This window comes from Scyliorhinus torazame, chromosome 3 (genome assembly GCF_047496885.1).
Source record: "Scyliorhinus torazame isolate Kashiwa2021f chromosome 3, sScyTor2.1, whole genome shotgun sequence".
NCBI classification, from domain to species: Eukaryota; Metazoa; Chordata; class Chondrichthyes; order Carcharhiniformes; family Scyliorhinidae; genus Scyliorhinus; species Scyliorhinus torazame.
In genome coordinates this window covers 83,996,541-84,018,718 of record NC_092709.1, presented here as the reverse complement: position 1 = coordinate 84,018,718, position 22,178 = coordinate 83,996,541, and the positions used below count along the sequence as shown (strand labels likewise).

Below are 22,178 nucleotides of genomic sequence, written 5' to 3'. Positions count from 1 at the left end.
TTCAAGGGACCTCTGGGCCCTAGTCCAGCAGATTTTAACCCCAGCAGAGTACCGCAATTATCTTAACCACCTGAATTATGCTAGTCATGCCGCACTCCAGCAGGCCTATGCGTTAGACGACGATAGAAGGACACAGATCTTGAATGCGTTGAATAGCACATTTCAAAGGCCCATAAATCTTTCTGTTATCTTAGACCTAAAACCTAAGAAGACTGAAGAGCCAGAGGAATTTCTGGAGCGTTTTAATGAAATCTACCGGGGGCAGTCAGGCGATTTGCTGTATCAAAATGGTCAGAATTCCCCTCAATACTGTGCTATGTTAATGCATTGCCTACCACCTTCTGTGGTTACTGCTGTGAAATGTAATAACATGAATTGGACAGAGAACGACCCTTCCCAGATGGCAAGGGCAGTCAGATTTTACTGGAAGGAGGGTGTAGGCCAAGAAGGAGGCTCAGTTACAAAGGTTAAGACTGAGTATGTAATGAAAAAGGATGATCTGCGACCCCAACAAGCGGCAGAAATGGTAGTTTACCAGCAGGAGCCCCAATATAGTGACTTTGGGTGGGTGGATCAGCGAAGAGGAGGATACCAAACCCACCCAAAGGGACCCTCACCCCATTTTTATGGCCCACCGAACGAATCAACAGCTCTACAACCGCAGCCCCCTCTGAGGGGCCATTGGTCTACTGGAAGACGAGGCCAGGGCAGAAATAGAGGGAGCAATGCATGTTTTAATTGCGGCCGTGTAGATCACTGGCAACAGGAATGCCCCTTTAAAAGACAGACAGTAGAAGGAGATTATTCGACCCAAAGAAGAGGGTACCCACCAAGGGGAGGACAGATGAGATACACTGACTTCTCCCAGGAAAACCCTTTCCCAACACAGGATTGACTAGCTAATTTAGCCATAAGGACTCTCCAATCCGACAGGGAACCTATTATCTCTCTGCAGATAGGAGATCAACATCACTCATTTGTAATCGACACAGGGTCAGCTATGTCTTCTGTGCAATCAACACTTAAATTACCAATATCCGACCACACGCAGCAATTATCAGGGTTCCAAGGACAGGTGTGTGAGTATCCTATTTCTGAACCTGTGACAGTCACTTACGAGAATACGTCTGCAGAACATCAGTTTGTAGTGACTACTGGATTGGACTGTAACTTGTTGGCCCGGGATTTACTGTGTATCTTCCAGCTACAGCTAGAATGCGGAGATGAGGGGGTAACGGTTACATCATGGAGGATGAGACAACAGTGCTATATTTCTATCACCCCCCAGTGGTGGACGTTAGACGTTGAACAGTCACTGCATCACGTTACCCTGGCCTATGACAGAACTGGACGAAACAGGGAGTTGGAGGACAAATACCGGCCATTACTTGAGACCGAATGGCCAGTCAAGGTTACAGCCACAGTCATGGGAAAAGAAGGTACAGCCGATTTTGTTACAATATCACCACATTTATGGCCACAGTCAGCTTCGGTAAGCCCTCATATTACACGTCAGGTCCATGACCAGTACCATGCCAGGGATATGGGGCGAATGGTCAGGAGGGCAGTGGATCATTCAGATCCAACAGACTACGCACTTCAAGTCATGCCAGACGGCACTACCATAAAATATTTTGAGGTCCCTGAAACGATTAACACTCGACTGCAGCATCACAGGGGACATGATGTGTTGGAATATGTCAATCCACAGGTCTGGGCGGAATACCCATCACAAGTGGGAAAGACAAATGTTACACCTATCAAGGTAATGATTAAGGATCATGCAAAGCTACCTTCCATTCGGCAATACCCCCTGAAATCTCAAGCTGCTCCATCAATAGATAAATTAATTCAAGAACTGTTGAAGCAGGGTATTTTGGTCCCTTGCCAATCAGAATGCAATACCCCAATACTTGCTGTGCCTAAACCAGCCAAACCAGACCAGTACCGATTAGTACAGGATTTACGTTCAATTAATGCCATCGCACAGCCGTTACATGCTCTCGTCCCTAACTCTGCCCACATACTGGCTCAAATTCCAGCTCAAGCCCGGGTCTTCGCCGTAATTGACCTTCAGCACGCCTTCTTTGCCCTCCCACTTGCGACTGAAAGTCAATATTTGTTTGCCTTCATTTACAATGGACAGCAGTATACCTGGACCCGACTGCCACAGGGGTTCGTCAATTCACCTACACTCTTCTCCAGATGTCTGCAGACCCAACTCCAGGCCTTGACATTGGAGCATGGTTCCACTCTAGTGCAGTATGTAGATGACATATTGGTGGCAAGTCCTGACGAGCCCAGTAATAGGGATGATGTGATCCAATTATTGAACCACCTATCCTCGTTGGGTTATGTTGTTTCACAAGCAAAGGTCTTGGTGGCTCAGAGAAAAGTTAAGTTCTTAGGAGTTTTACTTACAGCCACAGAAAGAAGTCTCGAACCCAGTAGGATTGAACCAATATGCCAATTCCCCGCCCCTACAATAGCCAAGGAGGTTCGTCATTGGCTGGGTATGGTGAATTATTGTCGGCAGTGGATACCAAACATCGCTGTCTATACAAAGCTGCTGACACCTTACACGAGTAAAGAGGGAAACTTTACTCTCACCACCGAGGCACTCGAGGCCTTCCGTTGCCTGAAGCAGGCCTTGCTACAAGCACCGGCCCTTGGTAGGCCCCTATACGACCGACCATTCCAGATATACTGTACTGTTCTGGAAGGATGTTCAACAGCGGTACTCACCCAGCAACATGGGGACAAGCACCGGCCCGTAGCATATTACTCTTCCAAACTCGACCCAGTGGCGTTGGGCCACCCTGTTTGCACCCAGATCTTGGCAGCGATATACAATAGTTTGCAGGCTGCTGCCAACATCACTCTCCAACAGGATATTACGGTGTATAGCTCCCACTCGGTAATCGCACTATTGGGGCAACTGCAGACTCAGCATCTTACCGCAGCTCGTCAGAATAGGTATGAGATATACCTTTTGAACAATCCACGTCTGACATTTAAATATTGTACCACTATCAATCCAGCCTGTTTTCTTAGCGGTCCCCCTGTCCATGAGGATGCGCCTGGTCACGACTGTTTAGCCTTGATTCAGGAAACTACAACAATAAGGGACGATCTGAGTGATATTCCGTTCGAACAACCTGACATGATTATGTATGTTGATGGCAGTGCATTAGTAAGCCCCACTGGCCGGAGACTGTCCGGTTATGCAATCATAGATCAGGATGGTCTGATTTTAGAAGCGGCAGCTTTCCAGACCCCTTACTCAGCACAACAAGCCGAACTTTTTGCCCTCACCCGTGCATGTATACTTGGGGGAGATCGCCGGGTAAATATCTACACTGACTCCCGATATGCTTTCGGGGTAGTTCATGACTTCGGACAACTCTGGAAGAATAGGGGATTCCTTACCTCGGCAGGCACAGAAATATCCAACCGGGGTTTAGTTAATGACCTACTGCAGGCCCTCCTTCTGCCAGCGCAGATTTCCGTTATTAAATGCGCTGCCCACACGAATGGTACAACCCCAGTTGACGTTGGTAATGAACGAGCAGATCGTGCAGCGCGCACAGCCGCACAAATTCAGCAAGTGATGGTGCCTAAAATGTTAAGTCAGACTAAACGATCTACTATAAATATGTCTGCTTCGGACAAGTCAATGCCAACCATCCAAGACGTCATAAGGTTACAGGAGGACGCTCCTGAGAGTGATAAACAAATGTGGAAACAGTTAGGTTGTACATATGATTCTGTTTCCTCTTTATGGACCACGCCTGCACATCAGACTTGTATGTCTGATGTGCTGGCTTTATGGGTCATTGAATGTGTACACTTTGCAACTCATTGTGGGGCTCGAGGGACTAGTGATTTGTTGCTGGACACTTGGTGGCACCCTAAAATGCAGGGGTTGGCCCAAAGTATCAGTAATCGGTGTTTGATTTGTCAGCAATATAACACCGGAAAAGGTATCCCTTGTGGGAAGGGGCAAACCCCGTTGCCCAGTGGTCCCTTTGAGACGCTCCAAATGGATTACATTGAGTTGGAAAGGTGTCAATGTTACAAATATGTTTTGGTCATTGTGGATGTGTTCAGCAGATGGGTCGAGGCGTATCCGACTATCGATAATAAAGCTGCTACTGTGGTTAAAGTCTTGATGAGGGAAATCATTCCCCGGTACGGTATACCAGCTCAGTTAAGTTCTGATAATGGGCCTCATTTTATTGGACAAATTAACAAGGAGTTTTGCTCCCAGTTGGGCATACGCCAGCAGTTACACTGTGCTTACAGACCGCAGGCGGCCGGGTTGGTTGAGAGACACAATCAGACCCTCAAAACTAAATTGGCTAAATTAAGAGCAGACACGGGACTGACATGGCTTAAGTTGCTCCCCATTGCCCTCTTCCAGCTGCGGGTTACACCTGCGGGACCAGCCCGGCTCTCTCCCGCCGAGATTCTTTATGGCAGGCCTCTTAGAACTCCTTGGAGCCTGCAGGTTCCCAGACGGGTTCAGTTTCATCAGATGACTGAAGAAATGACCACCTATGTTCTAGCCCTTACGCAAGTGCTCAAGGAACTCCATGGCCAAGTCCGCGCGGCTCACCAGCCATTGCCCCCAGTACCTAGCTCACTTTCAGTCCAGCCCGGTAGTTATGGCATGGTCAAAAATTGGACTAGGAAGGGGTCGGAGCCGCGATGGGACGGGCCCTTCCAAGTTCTCCTTGCCACCCCCACAGCAGTTAAAGTGGAGGGGCGAAGTGCTTGGGTCCACCTACATCACTGTAAATTGAGTCCATCTCCACTACTGTGAAAGGTCGGATACTAACCTGCCTCCCTTCTCCAGTGCTATTTTACAGGTGTGGAGCATGATGGAGTGGCTACGCATCGTCTGTCTGATATTTGGCCTCACTTCGCTTGGCGTGTTATTGGCGATGGACATAGAAAAGGGGAATATTATGTATCTGTGTAGCCCCAACCAATCTACAGGGATACATCACCTCTGCAAAGGTGATGTTCTTCGCTGCCCCCATATACGAGGACATGGTATCGACTCATGGAAGGTCATCAAAGTTAAGGAGAATGCAGGAGTCATGAAGCAGCTGCACCGGTCCCGGCGATGGGAAGGGAACATTATATGGACATTGCCTTGTTTTTGGAATACATGTAAATTTGATTTTGGATGTGTTAAGAGTGGTACAATAAAGGTAAAATCAGACCGTCAGGAGAGCGTAGGAAGAGGCTATGAGAAAGAGAAAGGGACTAGAGAGAGGACGGGGCGTATGAGAAGGGAAGTACAGCTAGAACGTAGGTTACCGGGAGATACACTTAAGTTAATTAAAGGCCAAACTGAGGAAAACCCGGGTAGTATGAATCTCTTCTACCAGATTTACCACCGTCTGTATGGCCAGGGACGGGTTGTCTGCTACCCGAACCCCGCAGCAGTGTCTAGGTTATTTTCTGTTTCACCGCTTTGGGGCACTCCCCAAACGGTGGTTCATTGTCAGCATTCCGAACCACTGCCCGATCAGGTCACTCTTCCTTACGATCCGGGTTCAGCACCACCGGCTATTTGCCTTCCCCTTCCTCGGGATAATTCCCATTCACAGTACGATAGGCTGCGACGGTGGAGGGCGTACATACCTAGCCACTTCACTCCCAATAGGGATTCCCGGTCGTACGAGAATTGCTTCAGCAGTGAAGGATATGGCTGTTTGCTGGTAGAGGTGGACACAAATATAACATGTCTGTTTCCCACCTGTACGGACAGGAGGTGCCATATCACCCAGGCGTCTGGCCAATGCGTTTGTTACAACACCACTTGCATTCCATTGAACGCCGGCCTCCAGCTCCTCTGTGGCTGGGCGAATGTCTCTCATATCACTGTTGGGACTAGGGCTTTCCGCATTGCTGGGCGGCCCGAATGGGCATTTCAAAGTTGGATAAACTGGGCTACTGGGAGGTCCTTACACAACCGATATGCTGATTGTGATGCTAGTCTCCACACGGAACAAGGATACTACTTTTTATTTAATGGTACAGCGACCAACGTTTTGTCACCCCCATTTCCCCGCCGAATTGCTATAGGGACTCTAGTCCCTACCACAGTCCCCTGCCTTTCGGCGTGGAACCTGCATAATCAGTTAGCACGCCGGGCAGTCTCTGCTGAATTTTGCGAGAACTTAAAAAACCTCAGGTTCTTGCACCCAACCGGGGCCACTCAGCCGGGTGGGGCATTCTGAGCGTATTGACACTGGGAGGTGTGGGGGGTTCCTTGGATGTCAGTGATCGGAATTATTTTATTTGCGGCCTTACCATCTTGGGAAATGAAACCTTGGGAGCCCTCGGGGCAATAACTAAGGAGTTGTCTCAGCTGCGGTTGTTTGCAATGCAGAACCGGTATGCTCTTGACTATCTTCTGGCCCGTGAGGGTGGGGTATGCGCCATAGTACAGGGCAAGTGTATCATGGGAGTTCAGGACTTGACCGCTAACATCACTAAATTTATGGATCGCATACGGGATCACTTGGACGGGATGCAGGATCCTGGCTCTTGGGGTAACTGGGGATTTGGAGGATGGAAGGACTGGTTGATAAATATGGCCATGTATCTAGTGGTAGCTATCGGCTGCATCTTTGTGGGCCTGGCCATCCTTAAATGTGTGATGGGTAGAATGCGGGGTGCACTGGATCAGATCACCGCCCCAATCACCGAGAAAAAAAATTTAACTGTTAAAATCCATGAGGGTGAGGCAGATGAAGGGGGGCTAAGACAGGAATTGGAAATGCAGCGACGGATCTTTTTAGATGAGGAACCGTAGCTATGGATTGGATAGTTTGGTTATCATGGAATGATAAAAGGAGGGAATGACGAATGTGATATAAAATAGTTACTTTAGAGATATTAGTTAATGTAATGTAGAAATAAGCCACTTTGATTCTGGCAGTTAGGGACAAAGGGGTTTGAGACCGCATGGAAAAAGCAGGAAGAGGTGTGTCTATGAGAGTGATGCTGCATTGATAGGGGCCAGAGAAAGGGATTGGAAGTGAGCCAATCAGAATAGATCAAACAGGGACTTCCGGGTGCGGCGATGACCAGCTGAGTCGCACGTTTCGGCAGCTCCCTGTGAAACGGACTTTTGGGCTCTTGATAGGAGCCCCAACGGCAATTTTAACGGCTGAAAACACCGTGCGGTAAACCAGAAGGGTGTTCCCCCTGGACACGGATGGAAAAAGGAGAGGAAAGTGGCCGGATTGCAGCGGATCCTTTGGAACAACGGCAAGGAAGGCAAGCAGAAACCAAGATGGCGTCGGAAGGTGGCAGTTTCATATGGGGCCCTGAACAACAAGAGTTTTTGAAACGCTGCGTGGAGGAGATAAAAAAGGAAATGAAGAAAGAGTTGTTGGCCCCGATATTACAGGCGATTGAAGGGCTGAAAGAGGAACAAGAGACCCAGGAGCAGGAGCTTCGGGTCGTGAAGGCGAAAGCAGCAGAGAATGAAAACGACATACAGGGCCTGGTGGTGAAGTCGGAGATACAGGAGGCACACCAGAAACGATCTGTGGAGAGGTTGGAGGCACTGGAAAATAACGCAAGGAGGAACAACTTGAGGATTCTTGGTCTTCCTGAAGGTGTGGAGGGGGCGGACGTCGGGGCATATGTGAGCACGATGCTGCACTTGTTAATGGGAGTGGAGGCCCCGACGGGTCCGTTGGAGGTGGAGGGAGCATACCGAGTTATGGTGCGAGGACCGAGAGCAGGAGAAGCTCCCAGAGCCATAGTGGTGAGATTTCTCCGTTTTAAGGATAGAGAAATGGTCCTTAGATGGGCGAAGAAAACTCGGTGTAGTAAATGGGAGAACGCGGTGATCCGCGTCTATCAAGATTGGAGTGCGGAGGTGGCGAGAAGGAGGGCGAGCTTTAATCGGGCCAAAGCGGTACTTCACAAAAAAAAGATAAAGTTTGGAATGCTGCAACCGGCAAGACTGTGGATCACATATCAAGGGAGGCACCACTACTTTGAGACGGCGGATGAAGCGTGGACTTTTATTGTAGAAGAAAAATTGGAATGATTGGACTACGAAAATGAACGTTTGGACAAAGTGGTGGGACGAGTGGGGGGGGGGGGGGGCGAAGAGGGATTGTATGATTAATCCTGCGGTATGGTAACTTTTCTTTCTCCCACAGGTGGTGATGGGGGGAGGTGGGGAGGGAGAGGAGATGGGGCGTTGGCCATGGGAGGCGGGGCCGAGGGAGAGGCGCGGGCTTGGTTCCCGCGCTATGATAATTATGGCGGGAATAGAGAAGCAGGAAGGAGGGGGCGCCGCACGGGGCGAGCCGTGATCACGGGGGGAAGCCGAGGTCAGCCAGAGTTTGCTGACTTCTGGGAGCAACATGGGGGGAGTAATTACGCTAGCGGGGGGTCTAGCGGGGGGGGGGAGAGGGGGGAATTACTGGGTTGCTGCTGCTGGGGAAAGGGGGGAGTGGGTGCGGGAAAGGATGGGCGGGGGGGCACCGTCTGGGAGAAATACAGCCGCGTGGGAACTGGGCGAGAAGCTGGAAAAAGATGATGGCTAACCGGCAAGGGGGGGGGGGGTGGGAAGCCTCCCAACTCGGCTGATCACGTGGAACGTGAGGGGGCTTAACGGGCCGATAAAGAGGGCACGAGTACTCGCACACCTTAAGAAACTTAAAGCAGATGTGGTCATGTTACAGGAAACGCACCTGAAACTGATAGATCAGGTTAGGTTGCGCAAAGGATGGGTAGGGCAGGTGTTCCATTCGGGGCTGGATGCGAAAAACAGGGGGGTGGCTATATTAGTGGGGAAGCGGGTAATGTTCGAGGCAAAGACTATAGTGGCGGATAACGGGGGCAGATACGTGATGGTGAGTGGCAAATTACAGGGAGAGATGGTGGTGTTGGTAAACGTGTATGCCCCGAATTGGGACGATGCCAATTTTATGAGGCGAATGCTAGGACGCATCCCAGACCTAGAGACCGGAAAGCTGATAATGGGGGGAGACTTTAACACGGTGTTGGAACCAAGGCTGGATAGGTCGAAGTCCAGGACTGGTAGGAGGCCGGCAGCAGCCAAGGTGCTTAAGGATTTTATGGAGCAGATGGGAGGGGTGGACCCGTGGAGATTTAGTAGACCTAGGAGTAAGGAGTTCTCGTTTTTCTCCTATGTCCATAAAGTCTATTCACGCATAGACTTTTTTGTGTTGGGTAGGGCATTGATCCTGAGGGTGAGGGGAACGGAATATACGGCTATAGCCATTTCGGATCATGCCCCACACTGGGTAGACTTGGAGATAGGGGAGGAAACAAGAGGGCGTCCACCCTGGAGAATGGATATGGGACTAATGGCGGATGAGGGGGTGTGCTTAAGGGTGAGGGGATGCATTGAAAAGTACTTGGAACTCAATGACAATGGGGAGGTTCAGGTGGGAGTGGTCTGGGAGGCGTTGAAGGCGGTGGTTAGGGGGGAGCTGATATCAATAAGGACACATAAAGGGAAGCAGGAGAGTAAGGAACGGGAGCGGTTGTTGCAAGAACTTTTGAGGGTGGACAGACAGTATGCGGAAGCACCGGAGGAGGGACTGTATAGGGAAAGGCAAAGGCTGCATGTGGAATTTGACTTGCTGACCACAGGCACTGCAGAGGCACAATGGAGGAAGGCGCAGGGTGTACAGTATGAATATGGAGAGAAGGCGAGCAGATTGCTGGCACACCAATTGAGGAAAAGGGGAGCAGCGAGGGAAATAGGGGGGATGAGAGACGAAGATGGAGAGACGGAGCGGGGAGCGGAGAGAGTGAATGAAGTGTTTAAGACATTTTATAAAAAATTGTATGAAGCTCAACCCCCGGATGGGAGGGAGAGAATGATGGAGTTTTTGGATCGGCTGGAAATTCCCAAGGTGGAAGAGCAGGAAAGGATGGGATTGGGAGCACAGATCACGGTAGAAGAAGTGGTGAAAGGAATTAGGAACATGCAGACGGGAAAGGCCCCGGGACCGGACGGATTCCCAGTTGAATTTTACAGAAAATATTTGGACTTGCTCGCCCCGCTACTGACGAGGACCTTCAACGAGGCAAAGGAAAGGGGACAACTGCCCCCGACTATGTCAGAAGCAACGATATCGCTTCTTTTAAAGAAGGAAAAGGATCCGCTACAATGCGGGTCCTACAGACCAATCTCCCTCCTCAATGTAGATGCCAAGGTCTTGGCCAAGGTAATGGCAATGAGAATAGAGGAATGTGTCCCGGGGGTGGTTCATGAGGACCAAACTGGGTTTGTGAAGGGGAGACAGCTGAACACGAACATACGGAGGTTGTTAGGGGTAATGATGATGGCCCCACCAGAGGGTGAAACGGAGATAGTAGTGGCGATGGATGCCGAGAAAGCATTTGATAGAGTGGAGTGGGATTATCTGTGGGAGGTGTTGAGGAGATTTGGGTTCGGAGAGGGGTATGTTAGATGGGTGCAGCTGTTGTATAGGGCCCCAGTGGCGAGTGTGGTCACGAATGGACGGGGATCGGCATATTTTCGGCTCCATAGAGGGACAAGGCAGGGATGTCCTCTGTCCCCATTACTGTTTGCACTGGCGATTGAGCCCCTGGCGATAGCGCTGAGAGGTTCCAAGGGATGGAGGGGAATACTTAGGGGAGGAGAAGAACACCGGGTATCTTTATATGCGGATGATCTGCTACTATATGTGGCGGATCCAGCGGAGGGGATGCCAGAAATAATGCGGATACTTGGGGAGTTTGGGGATTTTTCAGGGTATAAATTGAACATGGGAAAGAGTGAGCTGTTTGTGGTGCATCCAGGGGAGCAGAGTAGAGAAATAGAAGACCTACCGTTGAGGAAGGTAACAAGAGACTTTCGTTACCTGGGGATCCAGATAGCTAAGAATTGGGGCACATTGCACAGGCTAAATTTGACGCGGTTGGTGGAACAGATGGAGGAAGATTTCAAGAGATGGGATATGGTAGCATTGTCAATGGCAGGGAGGGTGCAGGCAGTTAAGATGGTGGTCCTCCCGAGATTCCTTTTTGTGTTTCAGTGTCTCCCGGTGGTGATCACGAAGGCTTTTTTCAAAAGGATAGAAAAGAGTATCATGGGTTTTGTTTGGGCCGGGAAGACTCCGAGAGTGAGGAAGGGATTCTTACAGCGTAGTAGGGATAGGGGGGGGCTGGCACTACCGAGCCTAAGTGAGTATTATTGGGCCGCTAATATTTCAATGGTGAGTAAGTGGATGGGAGAGGAGGAAGGAGCGGCGTGGAAGAGATTAGAGAGGGCGTCCTGTAGGGGGACCAGCCTGCAGGCTATGGTGACAGCCCCATTGCCGTTCTCACCAAGGAACTATACCACGAGTCCGGTGGTGGTAGCTACACTGAAGATTTGGGGACAGTGGAGACGACATAGGGGAAAGACCGGAGCACTGGGGGGGTCCCCGATAAGAAAGAACCATAGATTTGCCCCGGGGGGAATGGATGGGGGATATGGAATGTGGCAAAGAGCAGGTATAACGCAATTGAAAGATCTATTTGTGGATGGGAAGTTTGCGAGTCTGGGAGCGCTGACCGAGAAATATGGGTTGCCCCAAGGGAATGCATTCAGGTACATGCAATTGAGGGCTTTTGCGAGGCAGCAGGTGAGGGAATTCCCGCAGCTCCCGACACAAGAGGTGCAGGACAGAGTCATCTCAAAGAAATGGGTGGGGGACGGTAAGGTGTCGGATATATATAGGGAAATGAGAGACGAAGGGGAGACTATGATGGACGAACTAAAAGGGAAATGGGAAGAAGAGCTAGGGGAGGAGATTGAGGAGGGGATGTGGGCAGATGCCCTAAACAGGGTAAACTCGTTGTCCTCGTGCGCCAGGCTAAGCCTGATTCAGTTTAAGGTATTACACAGGGCACATATGACTGGAACACGGCTCAGTAAATTTTTTGGTGTGGAGGATAGGTGTGCGAGGTGCTCGAGAAGCCCAGCGAATCATACCCATATGTTTTGGTCATGCCCGGCACTACAGGGGTTTTGGATGGGGGTGACAAAGGTGCTTTCGAAAGTAGTAGGAGTCCGGGTCGAACCAAGCTGGGGGTTGGCTATATTTGGGGTTGCACAAGAGCCGGGAGTGCAGGAGGCGAAAGAGGCCGATGTTTTGGCCTTTGCGTCCCTAGTAGCCCGGCGCAGAATATTGATAATGTGGAAAGAAGCCAAGCCCCCGGGGGTGGAGACCTGGATAAATGATATGGCGGGGTTCATAAAGTTAGAGCGGATTAAGTTCGTCCTAAGGGGGTCGGCTCAAGGGTTTACTAGGCGGTGGCAACCGTTCGTCGAATATCTTGCGGAAAGATAGATAGGGGAGAACAAAGAAGGCAGCAGCAGCGGCCCAGGACTTGGGGGGGGGGGGGGGGGGAGGGATGGGGGGGGGGGGTGTGGCCTGAGACAAGGCAGTTGCCAATTAGGGCTAGTTTTTATTTTATTTATTTATTTTTGTTATTTAATATTTATTTATTTGTTGTTGTTTTTGTTTAAATTTAAAAAAAGGTCATTATTATCTGTATTGTTACAATGTTGTGTAAAGGATGCACAATGTACTGTGTTGGTTGACCAAAAATTTTCAATAAAATATTTTTTTAAAAAAAGAATAGATCAAACAGGTCAGGAGGGACATAGGCTGACCTATGTCCGTCGAGGATGTGAAACTTGATACCATGTGAATTGATTTTACAGAGATCCCTTTGTCTCTTTGTTCAGTCGTTTTTCTGGAGCTTAAGAGGCTGGATGTCTCTTATGTTTCTGTAAGATGAATTAAGCTTGCAAGCTAAATAAATAACTTCTTTTTACGTGCGAATCCATCTCAACTTTTATTGAGGCCAGACTGACAGAGAAAGAAATTTGGGGATCAACAGACTTGCCTATGTTGTTGGTACCGACATGGACCACAACAACTGGATCCTCCCCCTCCCTCTCCAGTATCCTTTCAAGCCGGTCAGAGATGTCCCGCACCCTAGCACCGGACAGGCAACATACCATGCGGGACTCTTTATCCTGCTCACAAAGGATACTATCTATCCCCCTGATAATAGAATCCCCTACAACTACAACTTGCCTATTTACTCCCTCCCTTTGAATGGCCTGCTGAACCATGGTGCCTTGGTCAGCTGACTCATCCTTCCTGCAGCCCTGTTCGCCATCCACACAGGGAGCAAGTGCCTCATATCTATTGGACAGAGTCAAGGGCTGAGGTTCCTGAGTTCCTGACTGCTGGTTCCCTTTACCTGCCTGACTTGCAGTCACACTCTGCTGGCCCTGGCCACTGGCAGGATTTAAACTACTTACTCTGACAGGTGTGACTGCCTCCTGAAACACAGTGTCCAGGTAAGTCTCCCCCTCCCGGGTGTGCCTCAGTGTTTGAAGCTCAGACTCCAGCTCATCAACTCTGAGCCGGAGCTCTTCGAGCAGCCAACACTTACTGCAGATGTGGTCGCCACAGCTCGCAATGGGAGCTGTGAACATGCGGGCTAATGTCTGGGGTTTGGCGGGAGGATGGGATCGTCGTTATTGATATGGGGATTGACATATTTGTTACTGACTATTGTTTGTTGTTGGTGTGTGTAAATTTGGGAGAAAATGTGAAAAAGGAGAATAAAAAATATTTAAAATAAAAAGGGGCAGCGCCATCTGGATAGTAGGGCAGTGGTGTAGACTTGTACAAGGAGCATTAAAATACCCTCACCACAACCAGTTTGACACTTCTGGATCTTTGTTTCGTGATGCGGGCCGACCACCAATCATCTGCCGCATCCCACCAGACATGACCACCCACCCCCACACCCCCACCCTCCTACATGCCATCCAACATGCCCTGCCAATGCACACCTGGCCGCGGATATATGCCCGGGGCTGGGGCCCATCGCCTGGGTGATCAAGGTTGGCCGCTGGGTCTGTGGTGCTGCCTCCTGCGGTGTTCAAGCACAGTGTCCATGCATCAAGGTGTGATTGGGAGGCTAGGCAATGAGATCCACATGCTACATGACCCGCCCACTCACAGGGATCCACTTAGGATGTGTGAAGTGCTCATTTAATCACGATTGCCAATTCCCTATTAGAAAAAGCCTTCTGCCGCACAGCCAGAGGCCTCCGCTGTCAGTGGGAGTTATGGGTGGTCGGTGGGGCAGACAGGCAGGGGCTGGGTTGCCCCCAGTACAGGAACACATGGTCCAGGGGTTGGCATGGCAGATCCTGTGGACGTCTGCCTCCCCACCCCACTGCCCCGCAGGGACCCCACAGCCCCGAGACCCTCCAGCCCCCCATGGTGGCCCACCCCCAACCAGAGCTGCACCCCCCACACTACCCCTCCACCCCCCACTCCCGAGCACGAGGGTAGCATGCCCAGTGCCCCCGGGCCTACTGCCTGTGAGCGAAGATGGCTATCTCCTCGGCTCCCCGCAGCCGCCCGGTTCACAATTTTCAAAAGTACTAATCAGCGCCAGCATGACCACTTGCTGGGAAGGGCGCTGTATGACGGGAGGCCGTTGGATATGGGGTGGTTTCCATTAATTATACGGAAATAGGGCTTAAGAGGCGCTAATTGATTTCTCGCCATGCTATTTTGCCGAGGGGAGTGGGCCGGTTGCATCGCAAACGGTTTGGCGCCCGGCACAGTTCTTGCTTTCCGCTTCTCCCGCTATTCACCGGCCTCGGTTTGCTCGAGCAAGAGCGCAACAGGGCCGGAGAATCACGCCCCTAGCTCCTTCTCTGCTGGAAACCTCTATTCTTAGATCCATTTCAACTCTGCAAGGTGCACACCAGCAAAGAAGAGCTTCAAGTGCCTGCTCTGCCTCTCACCAAAGGAACTGTTCACAGTAAAACCTTCACTTCGTTCAGCACATTTTATGCATTTTAAAGTGTCAGCTACTTTTGATGATTTAAATGATTAAGAACTGGATTCTTCCACCCCGCCCGCCACAAGATCGCCACGGGCGAGAGACAGACAATGAAATGAAATGAAATGAAAATCGCTTATTGTCACAAGGAGGCTTCAAATGAAGTTACTGTGAAAAGCCCCTAGTCCAGTGACATTTCGGGCAAGAAAATCAGTGTGAATCATGCTGGCTGTTCTGGCGTGGTTCTCGTTGCAGTTCTCTTTGTGGTCTTCATTTGTTTGGAGCACTGATACGGAGGAATGGGTGCTAAACACACCGGTCAGCTTGGCTTCCAGATTAGGAACGCCTTTTTCAAAGGGTGTCCTGTTCTCAAAGTGAGAGTTCAGGCCAATAGCGCTGGCATCAGGACTTCACTGTAAATGCCTGCATATAATATAGCACTGATATGCCTGTAAATAGTATTGTACATATTTAGCAATGAGACCTCCAACCAACTGGAGGTGTCAGACCTTGGTCACGTGAGGTGGGGCACTCACCAGTTGGTGATAGGAAATGCAATAGGACAGTCGCACCTAGAGTAGCTCCCAAGGAGTTCAAGTAACTTTGTCTGTATATGATGGGACCTCAACAAGTTTTATGGGCGACACGGAAGCACAGTGGTTAGCGTTGTTGCTTCACAGAGCCAGGGTCCCAGGTTCGATTCCCAGCTTGGGTCACTATCTGTGCAGAGTCTGCACATTCTACCCATGTCTGTGTAGAGCCGTCTCCGGGCTACCAGGGAGGCAAAGGCCAAAACATCAGCCTCTCTCGCCCCTGGACTCTGGGGTCTTCCGACACACCAAAAATCGGCAACTCTGGACTCGGAACCACCCATACGTTTAATACCATGGACGTGACATCGACGAATCCTTGCCAGAATCCCCGAAGCATCGGACATGCCTAAAACATGTGGACATGATTCGTGGGCCTCCCGCACACACCTATCCTCCACCCCTTTAAAGAACCTGCTTATACGGGCCGCAGTCATATGCACCCTGTGGACCACCTTGAATTGTATCAGGCTAAGCCTGGCACACTACGAGTACGCGCTAAATCTACTCAAGGCTACCTCCCACAATCCCACCTCTAACTCAATGCCCAACTCTTCCTCCTATTTTCGCTTTACCTTCCCTATCGGGGTTCTCTCCCATTCCATGAGCTCTTTGTAAATTTCCGAGACCTTCCCTTTCCCCACTCCCGTTTCCGACACTACCTTGTCCTGTATCCCCTGCGACGGTAGGAGCAGAAAGGTTGAAACCTGCCTCCGTGCAAAGTCCCTCACCTGCAGGTAGCGGAACCCATTCCACCTGGCAGCTCAAACTCCTCCTCCAAGTCCAACAAGCACGGAAAGCAGCCATTAATAAACAGGTCCCCTAGCTGCTCAATCTCAGCTCGCTGCCACCTCCGGAACGCCCCATCTAGCACCCCTGGCACAAACCGGTGATTGCCACAAATTGGTGCCCATACTGACGCTCCCTCCACACCCAAATGCTTCCGCCACTGTCCCCACACCCTCAAAGCCGCCACTACCACCAGGCTTGTGGAGTACCGAGCCGGTGAGAACAGCAGAGGCACCGTTACCAGTGCCCCTAAACTTGTGCTCCTACATGATGCCGCCTCCACCCACTCCCACACTGACCCCTCCCCCACTCCCCACTTCCTGGTCATTGCTATGTTCATCACCCAATAGTAGTTCCTGAAATTCGGTAAGGCCAGTCCCCCCCCCCTCCCCCAACACCCCCCCGCTCCAGCAGCATCTTGTTCACCCGAGGGTTTTACCCACCCATACGAACCCAGAGATCACTGTGTTCTCTCAGTTACCCTTTGACACATTGTTCACGTTTGTTCTGTCATTCACACATTCTAATCTCTTTGTGTCACTATCAATACCTCTCTTAGCCATAATCATGTCATTTACATTTCCTCTGCCTTTCTGTCCACATCTCTGTCAACCTCCACCTATCGCTGGCCCCATCCAGCCCCACGTCCCTCCCACACAGTACAAATCTGACCCTATTTCCAGTTTTCTCCAGCTTTGACAAAGTCATCCAGACTCGAAAATTTAGCTCCCTTCTCTCTCTAAAGATGCTGTCAGATCTGCTGCAATTGTCCAGTATTTTCTGTTGTTGTAACGCATGAAATGGACCTGTCTACAGAGGTAATTCTGAGGAAATGTCATTGCAGTAAAATTTCAATCTAGTAAAATAGATCTGGCCTCATGGTTTTGCATTAACACATATCAAAATAAGTTTGATTAAAGCTCAATATACCACAGATAATTGAGGAATTTAGAAATGTTGGTTGAGCAATGTAACCACCACGTTGCACCCGGTGGGGGTCTGGGAACTCTGGCTATATAGGGAGAAAGGCCAAAATCGAGATTTGCACCAGAAACAAACCAATTGTAATTCACCCGACCCTCACCCAATGGCGAATTCCGGATCTTGCTCAAAAATGGTGAGCATGTCATTAATCCTAATTTGTAATCATTTGAATCTCATTAGCAAGATTGAAGTCGCATGTAGCCGCATCCTGGGAATTAATAGACTCCCCAGCGAGAAATCATGCGGGCATCATTTAGTGCTCCTTTTTAAAAACATGAAGCTGGCGCAATGGCTGCTGAGGGGAACTGAGGTATGTAGCCATTTCCATTTTCCGGCATGCAGAATAAGGACACGCGAGTTGTTGCCCCAGAGCTCTGAGGAAGGGGGGGGGGGTGGAAAGAGGGCGACTCCTCAGGGAGGATGGGCTTGGTCGGGGGGCTGAAGTGTTCTCAGTTGGAGGTTGCCCCTGGGGCGGGGTGGTAAGAGGCTTTGCACCTGTGAGACCTTCAAGTTCTTTAGATTTTGTTGCCACCCATAACAGGGACAACCACAGCGCAGCTTGTCTGCCCGACAACAGCACCATCCATGTCAGCAGGTTTTATGATAATGTTAGCATTGAAGTGCAGCAAGGTCAGAGGGAGCCAGAAGAACAGTGTGAGTGAGGGGAATAGAGAAATTGAGGCAGCCAATGTCAAACGGCCAGAGGGAGGGGTCCAAGTAGAGGGATACTGTTGAAGATGGGTAAAAGGGTCTCCTATGCAATGGGAAGACTGTTGGTTAAAGAAGTGGTATAGATATAAAAGCCACAATAGAAAGTTGTGCCATGCCTGAAATGCATTGAGGTGGAGACATAACGGATGTAGCTGAGGCCTTCACTCAGGACAGATCATTCAGGGTTAGAGGGAAAGGTTTGAGGATATCATCAAGACACAGAATGGGGTTGTTAGATCGGAAGAAAGATGGGCTGGGGATGGGTGAAGGAGAAAAATTGTGTTGGTATTGATGAGTCGTTGAAGCTTATGAACCTTCACACAATGAAATAAAGAAAAGATTCTTTTTTTTTAAAGAACAAAAGTACAAAAAATGGGATCAGAGGTTGTGATGTAAAACCTACCAATGGCCACTCCCTTTGACTTTGTACCCTCAAACCGTTTGCCATTTAGTCTAACCTGCCCTTGGCCCTACCACAAGCCTTCTTCGCATTTGTTCTCCCTGCCCCCTCGTTTCATTTGCTCAAAACCAGGACTGGCTCATTTCCAGAATGGCAAGGGCCACAGCGTTTGGCTTTTAACAGTGAGGACGCTGAGCTGGTGGACAGTTGGGTGAAGGACGAACGCGAATGATTGTGACCAGGGACCCCGGGGGGAGGGGGACAAACCTCTGAGCCTCTCCGCCGATACATTTCCTGCCTTCGCTTTGTGACATGCTGAGTGACAAGAGGCACGTTGAAGGCAGGACTTCCTGGAGGCGGGTTGTAACAGGGCTCGGGAGAGTTTCACTTTCACTCCCTGCTTTTCTGCGCAATGCTTTTTTTTTGTCTCAGAAAAACAGAAACCTTGAATCTGGTGCCGGTCGTGTGTGTGGGGGGAGGAGGGGAAGGGTAGGTGGGTTTCTCTTCGGCTGTAATGGAGGCCAGCCTGACCTGCGCGGTCTGCCTGTCGGTGTTTGAGAACCCCACCACCCTGCCCGTCTGCTCGCACAATTTCTGCAAGAAATGCATCTTGGAGTGTGTGACCAAATCCTTCTCGCACAGCCTGGGCTACAGCAGCGGCGGCAGCAGCAACAACAACATCTGGAGGAACAGCCAGCTGGAGTGTCCCCTCTGCAGGAAGAGCAACTTCGTCGCCGAGGGAGCCGTCAATTTGCCCGGCAACACCACCTTGGCCGAGGTGGTGAAACTTTTCCGGTCGCAGCAGCAGCAGCAGACGGCAGGGGCCGGGCTGGAGGATGGCGAGCAGGAGGAGGAGGTGGGGGAGGCCGGCGGCGCGCGGCCTCCAAGGGCTCCCGCTCCCGGCCCCGGGGAGAGCGAGCTCTGCCAGCGCCATCCGCAGCGGAAGCTGCAGCTTTTCTGCAAGGTCTGCAAACAGCTGGCGTGCGGCCAGTGCGTGTCAGAGAATCACCGCGGGGTCTTCCACGCCGTCAATCTGGTCGACATGATCTACCAGGAGGAGAAGGTAAACGGCACAGAACACCAGAGCGTGATCCTGATCTCAGCAGACTAGGGTTTAAATTCATAATAAATACCTTTGTCACAAGTAGGCTTACATTAACACTACAATGAAGTTTGTCGTCATGTGGCACAGTGCATAGCGCTGGGACCCCGGGCGCTGAGGACACGGCTTCCAAACCCGGCCCTGGGTCACAATCCGTGTGGAGTCTGCACATTCTCCCATGTCTGCGTGGGTTTCCCCCCCACAACCCCAAAATGTTCTGGTTAGGTGGATTGGCCACGCTAAATTGCCTCTGAATTGGAAAAAAAAATAATTGGGTACTCTAAATTTATTTAAAAAACACTGCAATGAAGTTATTGTGAAAAGCCCCCAGTCGCCACATTCCGGCGCCTGTTCGTGTACACAGAGGGAGCATTCAGAATATCCAAATTACCTAACCACCTCTTTCGAGGCTTGTGGGAGGAAACCGGAGCACCTGGAGAAAACCCACGCAGGCACACAGAGAACGTGCAGACTCCACACAGACAGTGACCCAAGCAGGGAATCGACCCTGGAGCTGTGAAGCAACAGTGCTACCCACTGTGCTATCATATTTTATACACCTGGATTCAATCCTTCTGTGTTCCAAGGAAAATAACCCCAGCCTATCCAAACTTTCTTCAAAGCTAAAATTCTCCATTCCTGGCAACATCCTCATGAATCTGCTCCGTACCCCGTCTAATGCGATCACGCCTTTCCTATAATAAAAGCAAAATACTGCAGATGCGGGAAACAGAAAAGCTGGCTAAACTCAGCAGGTATTTTTTTAGCCACTTTATCTACTTGCCCTGCTACCTTCAGGGACATGCACTCCCATGTCCTTTCAGTTGCTCGACAATTTTCAGAATCCTGCTATTTATTGTGTATTCTCTTGCATTGTACCTCCCCAAATGCACTACCTCACGCTTCTTGCGATTGAATTCCCTTTTCCATTCTTCTGCTTACCTGACCATTCTACAGCTTTCCTCTTCACTATTAACCACCACAGCAAATTTTCATATCATTTTCTGACTTCTTAATCAGGTTCCCTACATTTGTCTCAATCATTGACACATATCACAAATAGTAAGGGACTCTGTACTGAGCCCTCTGGAAGCAAACTGGAAACAGCATTTCAGGCACCAAAACACAATTTGACCATAATTATTTGCTTCCTGCCACTGAGCCATTTTTTAATCTAACTTTTTAAAAATAAATTTAGAGTTCCCAATTATTTTTTTTCCAATTAAGGGGCAATTCAGCGTGGCCAGTCGACCTAGCCTGCACATCTGTGGGTTGTGGGGGGTGAAACCCACGCAGACACGGGGAGAATGCAAACTCCACACGGACAGTGACCCAGGGCCGGGATTCAAAGCCGGGTCCTCAGCGCCGCAGTCCCAGTGCTAACCAATATGCCATGTGCCGCGCGTGTTTTTGAATCCAACTTGCCGCTTTTCTCTGGATCCCATGAGCTTTTAATTTTATGACCAGTCTGTCGTATGGGGCCTTGTCAAAAGTCTCACCAGAATCCAAATAGACTACATCAAACACACAACCCTCCTCAAACTCCTTGTAATTTACGCAATAACTTCAATCAAGTTAAGTCGGGTGCAACTTTCCTTTAACAAATCCATGCTGACTGTCCTTGATTAATCCGTACTTCACCAAATGACGATTCATGCTGTGTGTCTCAGATTTTTACCAACAATTTGTTCACCACTGAGATTAGGCTGACTGACATGTAATTAGTCAAGCTAACCCTTCCTCAATTTTTAAACAACTATAACAATTGCAATCCTCTGACATCACGGCTGTAGCCAGAAAAGATTGAAAAATGATGGTCAGAGACTGCAATTTCTTCGCTCGCTTCCCTTAGTACCCTGGGATATGTTTAATCTGGGTCTGGTGATTTACCCATTTTTCAAAGATGCTGAACACCATTATATTTCCACCCTCAACACATTTATCCCAATATGTCACCTTTCTATTCTTACACTACAATTTCTGCTTCATTCCTCTCTTTTGTAAAAATGCGCGCAAAGTATATTTTAAGAGCTAAGCCCTTGACATGCGTCTTCACACACAAGTTACCTTTTTAGTCTCCAATTGATCCTCATCTTTCCTCTGTTATCTTCTTGCTCTTTATGTATTGATAAAATATCTTTAGGCTTTTCTTGATTTTAGCTTGCCAATATTTTTTCATTTGTGGGTGATGTCAGAAAGCATTTATAACACCACAAGACATAGGAGCAGAATTAGGCCACTCGGCCCATCGAGTCTGCTCCGCCATTTAATCATGGCTGATATTTTTCTCATCCCCATTCTCCTGCCTTTTCCTCATATCCCCTTATTAATCAAGAACCTATCTATCTCTGTCTTAAAGACAGTCTCCACAGCCTTCTGCGATGAAGTGTTCCACAGATTCATCACCCGCTGGCTGAAGAAATTCCTCGTCATCGATGTTTTAAAGGAACGTCCCTTCAGTCTGAGATTGTGTCCTCTGGTTCTAGTTTTTCCTATAAGTGGAAACATTCTTTCCACCTCCATTCTGTCTAGGCCGTGCAGTACCTGTAAATGTTTAAATAAGATCCCTCCTCATCCTTCTAAACTCCAATGAGTACAGACCCAGAGTCCTCAACCGTTCCTCATAAAACAAGCTCTTCATTCCAGGGATCATTCTTGTGAACGTCCTCTGGACCCTTTCCAAGGCCAGCAC

At 49.7% G+C, this 22,178-nt stretch overlaps 1 protein-coding gene and 1 long non-coding RNA gene across 5 annotated transcripts in view; one reads left to right on the top strand and one right to left on the bottom strand.

The window, feature by feature from the left end:
• LOC140408557 (uncharacterized) overlaps positions 1–18,574 on the bottom strand; it is a 32,988-nt gene extending 14,414 nt beyond the window's left edge. The window contains exon 1 of the long non-coding RNA XR_011940138.1: positions 18,388–18,574. This is a non-coding gene — a long non-coding RNA (uncharacterized lncRNA). The remainder of the gene's footprint in view (positions 1–18,387) is intronic.
• Positions 18,575–18,746: 172 nt separating this feature from the next.
• Positions 18,747–22,178, top strand: part of LOC140408554 (uncharacterized) — a 74,203-nt gene continuing 70,771 nt past the window's right edge. For all 4 annotated transcript variants that reach the window (XM_072495928.1, XM_072495929.1, XM_072495927.1 and 1 more), the window contains exon 1: positions 18,747–19,447. In XM_072495928.1, coding sequence (XP_072352029.1) covers positions 18,899–19,447 — 549 coding nt within the window. In that variant the 5' untranslated portion in view covers positions 18,747–18,898. The remainder of the gene's footprint in view (positions 19,448–22,178) is intronic.